Raw genomic sequence first — 12,620 nt, 5'->3', positions numbered from 1 at the left:
TGTATGTTCTCCAGAAGCTGCAGTGGTTTTGAGTTGAAAGTTAAGGGTTTGTATGATGGCTTGGACACTGAGATCTGAGGTACACTGAGCTGTCTGGAGGTACACTGAGCTGTCAGGTTCACGGTGTAAAACACCTCCTACTAAAGGCATTGATATTTTATGAGGATCAAATGCTATTTAATTTTTTTTTTAAGATTTCTTTCATTCATTCATTCATTCATTCATTCATTCATTCATTCATAGAGACACACACAGAGAGAGAAAGGCAGAGGGAGAAGCAGGCTCCATGCAGGGAGCCCGACGCGGAACTCGATCCCCGGTCTCCAGGATCACACCCCAGGGCTGCAGGCGGCGCCAAACCGCTGCACCACCGGGGCTGCCCGCTATTTATCTTTTTTTTTTTTTTTTTAATTTTTCGCTATTTATCTTTTGAAGGAATTTCAGAAAGTTAAAAATTGTGTACAAGTGCAGGAGAATATTATCGTTGTGATTTTAGCATTTCCAGTGGTAATGCTTTCTCACTTCAAAGCCTCTGTATGTAAACTATTTGTGCCTTTTCAACCAGTAAGACTCCCTTCTCCTTTCTCTAGTCATGAAAAAATTGGTGGACTTTGAACTGCCTTATGTGAGTCTTCAAAGTGCTAAAGTGGAAGACTGCAAAGTGGGACTCAGGAAGTGGTAAGCATTTACGGTGATGGTAGGTATTTGAGGATGTTTTAGATTCCTGTTGAGAATTTGTTGGTCTTACCCTGTCAGCTCACAACCTAACAGCTAGAGGGAGAGAAGAAGAACTTGGGGATGGTTGTGAGGAGGGCAGTAAAGAAGAGAAAGTGGAGAATGAACCAGAATATTTGTCATAAATAATAGGATGTTGAGGATGACTTTCACTTGTCTCCAGTAAGTACTTGAGGGATATTGTTATGAAGATGGTGGCCCATTGAGGTGGGGATGGAAGCAGGAATGAGAAACTGCAGGTTATGGGCTTGCTTTGGAATGAATTATTGACAGTATTAATTGAAGGGATTTGTTGATGATTACAAGCACGTGAGATTCATCTGTTGAGCTGTAGTATTCCCTAAAGCAAAGAGTGGACTCAGCCAACTTGCAGTGAATTTGAGTAGAATACTCTTAAGTATTCAGCTTGCATCCTAAAGGATTCCAACAATAAATGCATATAAATCAGGGCCAGCCACACTCCCAGGCTGATTGAACACCTTGCAGAAAAATACCACCCTTTTTCTCAGAAACAAGAAGCCTTATGGCAAGGATACAAACAGAGAATAACAAGAAGCACCCCACATATATCCTATAATCTGTACTTCCCAGTGTTTATTACCATGGCTGTATTGTATTGCTTCTTGGGTTCACCCTCTCCCAGCCCAGCTCTTCTGTAATCTGAGCACAAAAGTTTTAAAGAAAGGCATTTTGTAATCTAGGAATAGTAGCTATCTTGACCTTGTGATGGTGTGCTTAGCACTCCAGTCCGTAGTTGTGAATTTTGGAAGGATATCCTAGGCAAGGCTAAAAGTTCATACGCTGCTATTCAGATGTATTCTGAGAAGCTGTCAAAATCTGTGGCATGGAACCCTGAGAAGGGGAAAAGGGAAAACCCTTCAATGTTCCATTTAAGTGTTTCTGGAAGTTGCTTAGTATAATAAGTGGCTGAGCATCATTGTTCCTAGGTTTGGAGTATGTGAATCTAAATCCCAGCCCTCTCAAAATTTAGCTAAATAATCTTAGCCAAGTTACTCAAGCTCACTAAGGCTCAGCTTCTTTATCTGTAAAATGGGAATAATAGTAAGAGTCTACCTCATACAATTAGTATGAGGGTTAAATAAAGTACTTCCATATGCTCAATAAATTTTGGTCTTGTTTGTTACTGTTATATTAAGAATAATATTAATAATAGTAATAACAATAACAACAGAAATCCCTGGAGCTTAGATAGCTTGCAAGGCTCATGGGCTTTCCAGAGAACTTGACATTAAGACATGAGGATTTTGTTCCTCACCTTGAAGCCTTAACTGGAAACTGGGCTTTGCCTGCGTCTTCATTAAATAGGTATATTCTAGAGCATCAGTGCAAGAGAAAATGTCATTCATATGTCAGCATCCTGGATGCAGGCAGATTGCTTTTACTTATGGGAACTGGGAAGAAAGGAGGTCCCACTCCAGCTGTTAAGCTGAGGGTCAAGTCATGTGGGGTGGAGAGCCTGGAAGAGGACCCTGAGGGTACATGGTCTCATGGTCTTCTTACCTGGAAAAGTCTAACCGAATGAGAGCAGGGAGGCTAGCCTGGCTGCCATGAGCTATGGCATTCCCAGCAGGTGAAGCATCACAATGAAGCCGATAGGGCCAGAGTTTTGAGGATTTTTCTCTGTCCAAGAATTCTCTGGCCCATCTCTCCAATTTGATATGGTTCCTTCCAGACTGGAGGGAACCCTCTCAGAGCCCAGTGTGGGATGGGTCTCGGGGCTCTCTACCTTTGACACAAGTTGCTATTCTGTGCCACAGAGAATAGGGAGCATGTGCTGCATGGCCAATTAGCTTAATAGAATATAACAGAAAAAAAAATAAAGAATATAACAGAATGCTTCAGTTGCTTCTTTCCATACCCTCCACGAGGAAGGTGATCTTCAAGTTACATTCTCATCATCTCCTAGTTCATTCCAATCCCATTATTCTATAATCATACACTTCTAAGTACAGTGATTTTGCTTACCCCTGCCTTCAGATAGGTTTAGACCAGCTGCAATGAACTCTTTCCTGACGGTTTCTATCAATTCCTAGCAGCTCCTGTGCTTATACAGGAACTAGGATTTCAGTTTATCCTGGAGATTCTGAATCCTTTAGACAGACTTCAAACCCTGCCACTTGCAAATCTCTTTGCAAAAGTCCAGAGGGGCAACTCCAAATGCAGTCCCTACATTTCTGGTGTCAAGATCAACCTGATGAGAGCAGTGGTGAGGACAAGTTCAGGGTTCTAAGGAAGCACAGAATGGAGCGGAATCTTGGGGAGGTACGTGACAATGCCAGGATAGGCAGATAAGCCAGGGAGGGAGGCAGGTGAGGGCAGTGGTCTTCTAGGCAGAGGAAAGGAGAGCAAACATGGTTGGGATACAGAGTGTGAAGGGGGGAGGTGGGTCATAGGTGGAATTGAACATGAAAGCTAGGTGTCCCAGGACGGGCACCATGGAAATGAGCAGGTTGGGTGATCTAACTTGTCAGACTATGAGAAACGGGACTGTGGACCATCTTCCATCAGCTTTATTATTTGACATCTTTACTTTTCAAGTCCTCCAGGTGAGAGTTTACAGTGAAAGGAAAACAGGTGACAAAAGTGGAGGAACAAACTGAAAGCAAGGCAAGGGAAGGGGTGTTAGTGCGGGCTCAGTTTAAAGTGTAGAGGGCCACCCCTTCAGAGAGCACTCACGCCCAGGTGTGCCTGTTGGCCATGTCATTGGATGAACTCAGTGCTCCTGAATTGTGCAGGTACATGGACCCATCCCTGGACTCTGTACTGATGGACTCTGCAGCAGCGGTAGCTTTGATCTATATGCAGGTAAGGGTGACTGAGGACTCAAACACCATATGTTACTGACCATTCAGGATTGAAGCCATTGGAAAAAATGTGTGATAGCTAAGAATCCTAGCTCCCTAGAATAGGCAAATTTACAGAGACTGGAAGTACAATATAAGTTATTAGGGGCTCAGGGGCAGGGAGTTATAGTCTAATAGGTACAGAATTTTTGCTAGAGATACTATTAAAAAAAGTAGGTATAGACACTGTTGACAGTTAAGCAACATTCTGAATGTTTTTAGTGCCACTGAATTGTACACTTAAAAATGGTTAAAATGAGGGGCACCTGGGCGGCTCAGTCAGGTAAGTGGCCGAGTCTTGATTTTGGCTCAGGTCATGATCTCAGTGTTGTGGGATAGAGCCCTGTGTCAGGCTCCACGCTCAGCAAGGAATCTGCTTGAGATTCTCCCTCCCTCTCCCTCTGCCTTTCCCCCAGGTAGAGAGAGAGAGAGAAATATTTTTTTTTAAAAACAAAGGCAAGTGACGGGATGAGCACTGGGTGTTATTCTGTATGTTGGTAAATTGAACACCAATAAAAAATAAATTTATTATAAAAAAAAAAGGCAAGGACAGTGTGGCAGGTTTCCCTTTTATATTCAAAAAGCAAAGGCTCACCTTTGAAGAAACACGAACATTCTGTATTACCTCGTAAACAACAACCAGGGGCTTGCTTTATGTACCCAGACAGGAAGCCCCTCGGTTTCTTACTAAGCTGTATCCAAAAGGACTGCCTCGCCCAGGCCAAGGGGCAGCTGAAGGCAGGAGAAATCACCAAATGCCTCAGAAGTGCAAGTACTGCTGCGTATTTCAGCAGGCGAGGTCGGCATGGCCTGGGCTTGCGCCAGGCACAACTGTCCTACAGCAGGTAGGACAGTTACCTACCTGTCCTTAGGTAGGTAAACACTGCTTACCTGGCAGTGTTTTTACTTAGTGTCCTACAGAATCATGGGGTCAGAATCAGTGGTGCCTTCAGTCTGACAAAGTAGAGCATCATTTACGCCTCTCTCTCCCCCGCTCCCGACTGGACCGCTGGCCTCACGCGGGGACTGTGGCTTTTCCAGTGTGGGGTGGAACACCTGGGTGTGTCGCCAAGCGGACACATGGAGCCCGGCAGCTGGTGTCGATGAGGAGTCGCAGCCCTAATGTCCACTGCTGCTCATGTTACTTTTTAAGAGACCAAGGCGATCTAATAAATCGTCTTCACAAAGCTCTTCTGAATTCTAAGGAGGTAAACCAAAATATCACTTCTTAAGTGTTCAATGTTCACTATTGTAGTTCAATGGCTAGAATATAGTTTTGAGTTCATTTTTTTCTTTTTTCTTTTTATTTAGATTTTATTTATTTATTCATGAAAGACACAGAAAGAGAGAAAGACACAGAGACACAGGCAGGGGGAGAAATAGGCTCCTTGCAGGGAACCCAAGGCGGGACTCGATCCCAGGACCCCAGGACCACAGCCTGAGCCAAAGGCAGATGCTCAACCACTGAGCCATCCAAGCGTTCCTTAGTTCATTTCTTATCATACTTTGATCCTCTGTGATTAAACCCATGTTGCATGAGTTGGGACGTAATTTACCATTTTAAACGTTTGACGAGGCTCATTGCTGTTGTATCCTTGCTATTCTAGTGTGTTATTAGTTGTGTCTGGTCTATGTGATACCACATCCTTGGTGGAGGATGCATCACCTAGTTCGACTATTGTCCTGGTGGGAAATAGTCTTTCTAGCCTGGTTTCCAGGTCCATTGTGGTGAGAAATAGGAGGGGCCAGCATCTTCATAGGAAGTTTATCTGTCTTCATCAAGGAGCTGTAAACCAGAGAGAAATGGACTGTATTTCCTCTGCTTATAGCTTGGGGGGGGGGGGTGTGCATCTGTGTGTGGGGGTAGATGGCTTCATGGAAAGCACGCCGAATTCAGTTTCAAAAATGTATTCTGGCCCTTGCTGTGCCGCTGGCTGCCTCTCTGCGTGATCTCGGCCGGCCGCCACTTCATCCTTCTGAACCTAGAACTACAACATCCCCCTGTTAAGCGATGAGATTGAATGAACAATTTCTAAGTTTTCTCTCAGCTTGAATAGACTGTTATTCAAACTGTAGCTCTTTGTCTGGCCAAGTCTTCAAATGAGTATAGTTGGTGTTATAATAATCTGTGCCATTATCATCATTATTCTCATTGTTGGCTCTATCCAGGCAGAGGTACTGAGAATTCAGCCCCAGGGAGTCAGAACCACAATTGCAGCCTCTTTTGAGGAAACTTTTCTCAGCTCCCCTGGAAAGAAAATGCCTCCCTCCCTCTCTGCTCCCCTGGTATTTTGTTTATACCCTCCATTGTAGTGCTTGTCACCCCATCTTGTAAATACTGTTCACGTGCATATTTGCCTAGCTAGACTCTGAATGGCCCAGGACAGAGACTGTCCTGGGAGCTTAGGATGCATGAAGGTGTGAGAAGCAACCATCCTTTTAAAAAGTTAATGCGGAACTCTTATGAGTTCTTCTGATAAATAACGGTGCCATCATAATTAACTACTAAGGGAAACCCTTTGGATTTTTCTAAAGCAGCTGTGCCCCAGGATGTCTTAGGAGCCAAGTGGACTCCCACAACACGTTCCCTTTCTTTTTCTTTTTGAAAATTTGAGTAATATTAACAAAATGGAAGATTGCATATAATTTTCTGAGTTTTCTCAAAAATATTGAGACTTGGTCAATTCTGGGCCTGTATTGCAGCACCACTGGCCAGTATGGTAACTTTATGCAAATTAGAACAAGGGGTCCCTTCTTTCAGGCAGACCTAACCCCGTGTCAGAGCCCATGGCTCAGTGAAGGGAGTGTTGGGTTGACCATTAACCTCCCCAGAGCTCCGTGGCCCTGGCTTTGCTTAGCCATACTTCAACCAGCTGGAGTCAAGAGGCAGATCCCTCCCTCTCCATTTCTCACTGCTGTACCTCTGCAGGGGTGACAGGGATATGTGTGATTGAAGCTCATTAAACCCACGGCTTAGGTGATCTCACTCCATTTAAAAAATTAGGTTCTACATAAGTCTCCAGCAGCCAGTCTTTGGAGAGCCATAGAACTGAGTAGAGCCATTTGTCTAAATCTGACTCTCATTGTTAGAGTGAGGTACTGTATGCTGTGTATTTGATGACTCGTGTGCCCCTAATCAGGGTCAGATCTTTTCAAAGGTGGTGAAACAAAAGCGGTCTGTTCCTGCTGATGTAGGGCATTTAAATCTGTGTCGGAGAGCCCCAGGTCCCCTCACGCTGAATGACATTTCTTCAGTGAGTCCTTACTGTTGTGACTGCCACTACCTTCTTTAGCCATGCGCTCCCTTTGATAACACTGCTCTGAGATAACAGCCCCTTTATAGGACTCTACCAAGTAGAATTCAGGAAAGAAAAAGGCGTTCCCTTTTTCACACCCATATTGATCCCATTCTGGCATGGTGTCTAGGTTCAGTTTTGAGAGTAGTTGGTGATTGGAGGAAAGTCACGGGATGGGTAGTGGCTTACATGCTCAGAGTCAGCGGCTTGGGCAAGGACAGGAGGACTTGGTGCAGCAGCCAGATCATTTTTGTTGTTGTTGTTGTTTCTGAAGTTTTTATTTTTTCACGAGGGACACAGAGAGAGAGTCAGAGACATAGGCAGAGGGAGAAGCAGGCTCCCTGTGGGGAGCGCAATGCAGGACTCAATCCCAGGACCCCAGGATCACGGCATGAGCCAAAACCAGATTCTCAACCACTGAGCCACCCAGGAGCCCCCAAATTGGGGTTTTAGGCCCACGCTTGCCACTTACACTTTTTGGGCCGTCTTGGAAGGCATAACCTCTCTGGACCTCAATTTGCCCATACTACCACACAGAATAGTTTGGAAAAACTCAATAAGAAAACCTATCTAAAACAAGTTCTGAACAAGTATTAGTGATTTTTCTTCTCCTCTCTAAATCCTTTCCCCCCACTCTAAATACCAAAATACTTTATTCAGCTCTTCATTCTCCATTTGGAGATAAGGCATAACCAATAGCAAACACTGAGGGGTGGAACACAAAAACTTGCATTCAGACTAAGGTGTAAATATGTACTTGACAGCTGGCAAAGAATTTTTGAGTGTTTGCTCAGTTATCTTGGACAAGCTACAGCGAGGTGGAAGACTCAGGGTTTTTCCCTTGAGGGGTTAACAGGCTAACTGAAGACCAATGGAAAAATTTTTAAAAATATGATAAATGGAAGCAGCACAAGATAATATACCAGTTTAAACGCCATCAGTTCTGGGGACACCTGGCTGGCTCAGTGGTTGAGCATCTGCCTTTGGCTCAGATTGGAATCCCAGGATCCTGGAATTGAGTCCCACATCGGGTTTCCTGCAGGGAGCCTGCTTCTCCCTCTGCCTGTGTCTCTTCCTCTCTCTGTGTGTCTCTCATGAATAAATAAATAAAATCTTTAAAAAAAAAATAAAATCCGTTCTGTATGGAACTTCCTGTTTTTCTAAACACTTGCTGGCCCCAAATATTGTATATTTTCTTTGCCAAGTGGAGAAGCAAAAGAATAAAAAATAAGAAATTATTGATTTCTAGTGAGGTTGAATATAGATTTGGAATTTGGAATTCCTTTTTGTTAATTGCTGATACATATTCCTTGTTTATATTTTTCCTCTTGTTTTACATAAATAATGCTGACTTTTTCCCACATATGATGCAGTCATTTTCTCTAGTTTGCCATTTACTTCTTAGTTTTGTTCTGGTCTGTTCTCAGGTACAGAAGTTTTATATATTCATGTAATTAAATATCCCTTTATATCTTAAATAAAATATAATATTCCTTACCTCAAGATCAGATATTTTTTCTGATTTTTTTTCTTTTATTTCTTCTTTTCCTTTCTTTCTTTCTTTCTTTCTTTCTTTCTTTCTTTCTTTCTTTCTTTCTTTTCTTTTTTTTTACATCTAAACCTTTTTCTGGATTTATTTGATTGGGTGGTGTGGGGAAAGAGCTAACTTTAGCTCTCCCAAATGTGGCCAGTTGTCCTCAACCATTGAACAATCTCTTCCTACACCCACTAATTTAAAAAGTAACCTTTATAACATGCAAAACCCTTACATATGTCCACTTGGGTTGGCTGCTATAGCTTTTCATACATGAGTGTGTTTCTGCCAGATTAATTCATTTCTGCAAAGGTTGCTAATCTTACAACTTCTGTCATTTTCAGGCAGTTCAGGACATGGAAAAAGAATGGGCCAAACCCACACAGGTGCAGAGGCAGAAATTAGAGGCTCTCCAGAAAGAAGACAATCAAACAAAGGTAAATCAGATATTGCACCAAGAGAAATCCCTTGGAGGGGAGTTGAAGAAACATATTAGAACTGAGCTGTTTCTTAGTTTATAAAACCCATCAACCACTAAAAATGGGCTTCTTTTAAAAAATGAGAAAAGCATCATTGATTTTTCTGATTATATTATTTAAAGATTCTGAAAAATACAATAGACTGTGGTGAACCCCTGGCCTGGTTCATGTAGACCCTCAGCGTTATTTTTAATGACCACAGAGTATTCTGTCTTAGAGTTATCATTTAGCTAACCAATTTCTGATTATTAGAAATCCAGTGGTTTCCTGCTATAAATCACTTTGGCAGTGAGCACCATGAGGACCAGGACTGTGCCTAATTTATACACACCCTGTGTGTTCCCAACACCTGGTACAGTTCTGAGCTGAAGGTCCCTGAAGACACAGCCTCCTCCATCTTTGAGTACATGTTTTATTGTTTCTTAGAATATATTTATAATCCATTTTTAAAGCTTCCATAAAGATCATACCAATTCACACTCCCCCTGTCCCCAAGCAGTGATGCAAGTCTGACGAACAGGGCACATTTTAATGAAGAAATGGACTGTGCTTCATTGTGTTGTCTTCTTTGCCAGTGTTCACCACTTTGCCAATGTTCACTCATTTATCTTAAACAAAAATGCAAACAAAATTTAGAGGACTCGTTTATACCTAAATTGATACAGAAAATCATTCTTTGGAAGCTCAGATATCTTGAGAATTTTACTGATAGGTAGGATAAAAAAAGAAAAAAGCATATACAGCCATTATTTAATATTTTCCTCCTTGGTATTTCGCCTCAGTGTTGTCATGAAAATTTTGGAGTTCAATTTCAATTATAGTATTTATTTTAATGGATAGAATATTTGGGTATAATCAGATACATCAGCTTCTTTGGATATAATTACAGTTCCAAAGTGCATTTCTACTCCATAAACTTTTTAACTTAATAATTTAGTAAGAAGATTGCTTTTACTATATGCTATACTCTGCTGAAATTTATGTTTGTATTTTTGACACAAAACAAATTTTATTTTCTCTGATGAATTTGTGTATGTGTGTTTCATATCTTTATTTTTATTTTTTTATAAATTTATTTTTTATTGGTGTTCAATTTGCCAACATATAGAATAACACCCAGTGCTCATCCCATCAAGTGCCCCCCTCAGTGCGCGTCACCCAGTCACCCCCACCCCCTGCCCACCTCCCCTTCCACCACCCCTGGTTCGTTTCCCAGAGTTAGGAGTCTCTCATGTTCTGTCTCCTTTTCTGATATTTCCCACTCATTTTTTCTCCTTTCCCCACTCATAAATGTTTTACCTGATTTTACCATACTATTTGTAATAGTCATTAAAAAAAAAAATTACTGAGTACATGAATTAGATGAAAAAAAAAAAAAAGCTGAACCATGATTCAAATTAACTCTTACTCTCTTGAAGCATCTCAGGATACTGACATAAAACCAGAATTATTTAAGTGTTTATGAAGTTCTTCTCCTGATAATAGATCCAACACATTAACAAGCAATAGTGCTTTACTTTATGTACATGTGCAAGAAAACCTGGAGTTAAAAATGAGTGAAATTAATTTAAAGGAGCAACTAGTTGATCTAAATCACAGGCTAACTACACCCCATAGGCTGCTGTTTTTGTAAATACAATTTTATTGGCACACAGCCACGCTCACTCATTTATGTACTGTCCAAGGCTGCTTTTTGTGCTAGAATGATAGAGGTGAGTAGTTGCAATAGAGACCATATTCCCGCAAAACTGAAAATATTTACTGTATGGCTATTTATAGAAAAGTTTGCCATCCCTTGATCTAAATGAAAACGTACGAACATCCCTTCTCCAGTTATGCATGTTAAATTATCTTTTTCAGGAGTAAGTTTCTTTAAAAAACTAAAACTAATTTTCTTTAAAAAAAAAAAAAACTAATTCTTGCAGATTTCTTTTAGTTTGCATATGGTCAGTAACATCGCTGCACTGCTTGTTGAATGACAAACGCCAACAAGTATTTTGAACGGGTTACTAATTTATCACTGACTTTCTAGAGAAATGGAGCTTGACTTTTAAATACTCTTCTCGCTTTTAGAGCATTGCAGCCAAGTTGATTACAAAAAGTTTTTAAAAGTGTTACCAAGCGATAAGATAAAGATCTGTATCATATAATAAATAAGAAACCATTGTAGCAAGAGCTTGAAACTGCTCTGTATGCTGTGTGGCAAAATTACTCAGCCCCCCTAGCTGCATGTAGCATAACTCAGGACCTGTCATTTCTGCTGTTTCCCATTGAGCCAAAGGGAAGCCGGGCAGCTTAATGCCTTTCCGAAGTTGAATGTGTGGGCCACAGCACAATGAGCTGCTACAACGTGTGGCTTGAAGGGACAGGAGCCCCGAACACCTCTCCCACCTTGTAGTAGCAGTCAGCTGTTCCTCCCTTCTCAGGTCTCAGCACGTTTCACTTTTATTTTTTTTTTTATTTTATTTTTTTTTAAAGATTTTATTTATTTATTTATGATAGTCACACACACACACACACACACACACACACACACACACACACACACAGAGAGGCAGAGACACAGGCAGAGGGAGAAGCAGGCTCCATGCAGGGAGCTCAATGTGGGATTCGATCCCGGGTCTCCAGGATCGCGCCCCAGGCCAAAGGCAGGCTCCAAACCGCTGCGCCACCCAGGGATCCCACGTTTCACTTTTAAAAGAGAATGCTTCATATAGTCTTTGAAAGGATTTGTTTTCCTTCCAAAAAGGATCTAGAAAGTGCCAGGTTGTCACTGAGTGATCTTCTTTCTGATTTAACCATGTGTTAAAGTGAGAACTCCTTTTTCTTCACGCACATCTCACACAGCAACAGGCAGGACCATGGTGAAAGCTGGAAGAACAAGGCAGACATCCAAGCTGATATCAGCTTATTAAAAGGCAATGTTAAGAATAACACTTTGTTACAAAAATGAAAAGCCTGGACTAGAAGCCAGGACAGGATGCCTGGACCACACGTGTGAACTGCAGCTGTCCTCTGTTCTTAAGCCAAGTCAGAAACAGAGCAAAAGGGGGCACCTGGGTGGCTCAGTCAGTTAGGCACCCGACTCTTGATTTCCGCTCAGATCATGATCTCAGGGTTGTGAGACTGAGTCCTGCATTGGGCTGGAGGTTGCTTAGGATTCTCTCTTTCTCTGCCCTTCCCTCCCTTAAAAAAAAAAAAAAAAAAAAAAAAAAAAGGAAAAGCTAAACCTTAACAGTCACATAAAGGTGTACCCTTGACATTTTTGAGCTGTCTATAACTAGACTTAGAAAGCAGACTCGCTCTCTCATTTCATTGCCATTTGTAAAATCTCTTCCTTTGACAATTCATACCATCATCATATAAAGCAGGCTGTAAAAATTAACTACTTTATTCCTACATAGACCTCAGCTTAGTTTTTTAAAAAGTAGCTGCTTCTTTCTTTCTTTCTTTTTCTTTCTTTCTTTCCTTTCTTTCCTTTCTTTCCTTTCTTTCCTTTCTTTCTTTCCTTTCTTTCTTTCCTTTCTTTCTTTCCTTTCTTTCTTTCCTTCTTTCTTGAGACTGCATATCCAACATGGGGCTTGACTCAACGATTCTGAGATCAAGAGTCACATGCTCTACCAACAAAGCCAGCCAGGCACCCCAGCAGCACCCCAACAGCATTTTATCTATTTATTAAAATGTTTATTTATAAAAAATATTTATTTATTTA

General features: G+C 41.5%; 1 protein-coding gene across 8 annotated transcripts in view; it reads left to right on the top strand.

Moving 5' to 3' along the window:
• Nucleotides 1-12,620, top strand: part of SNX31 (sorting nexin 31) — a 72,448-nt gene that overhangs the window by 33,069 nt on the left and 26,759 nt on the right. For all 8 annotated transcript variants that reach the window (XM_035710097.2, XM_025450864.3, XM_035710053.2 and 5 more), the window contains exons 7-9: nucleotides 591-678; nucleotides 3,492-3,561; nucleotides 8,774-8,866. In XM_035710097.2, the coding sequence (XP_035565990.1) occupies nucleotides 591-678; nucleotides 3,492-3,561; nucleotides 8,774-8,866 (251 nt within the window). The remainder of the gene's footprint in view (nucleotides 1-590; nucleotides 679-3,491; nucleotides 3,562-8,773; nucleotides 8,867-12,620) is intronic.

Source organism: Canis lupus, chromosome 13 (assembly GCF_003254725.2).
Source record: "Canis lupus dingo isolate Sandy chromosome 13, ASM325472v2, whole genome shotgun sequence".
NCBI classification, from domain to species: Eukaryota; Metazoa; Chordata; class Mammalia; order Carnivora; family Canidae; genus Canis; species Canis lupus.
This window is presented reverse-complemented; position numbering and strand designations above follow the sequence as displayed.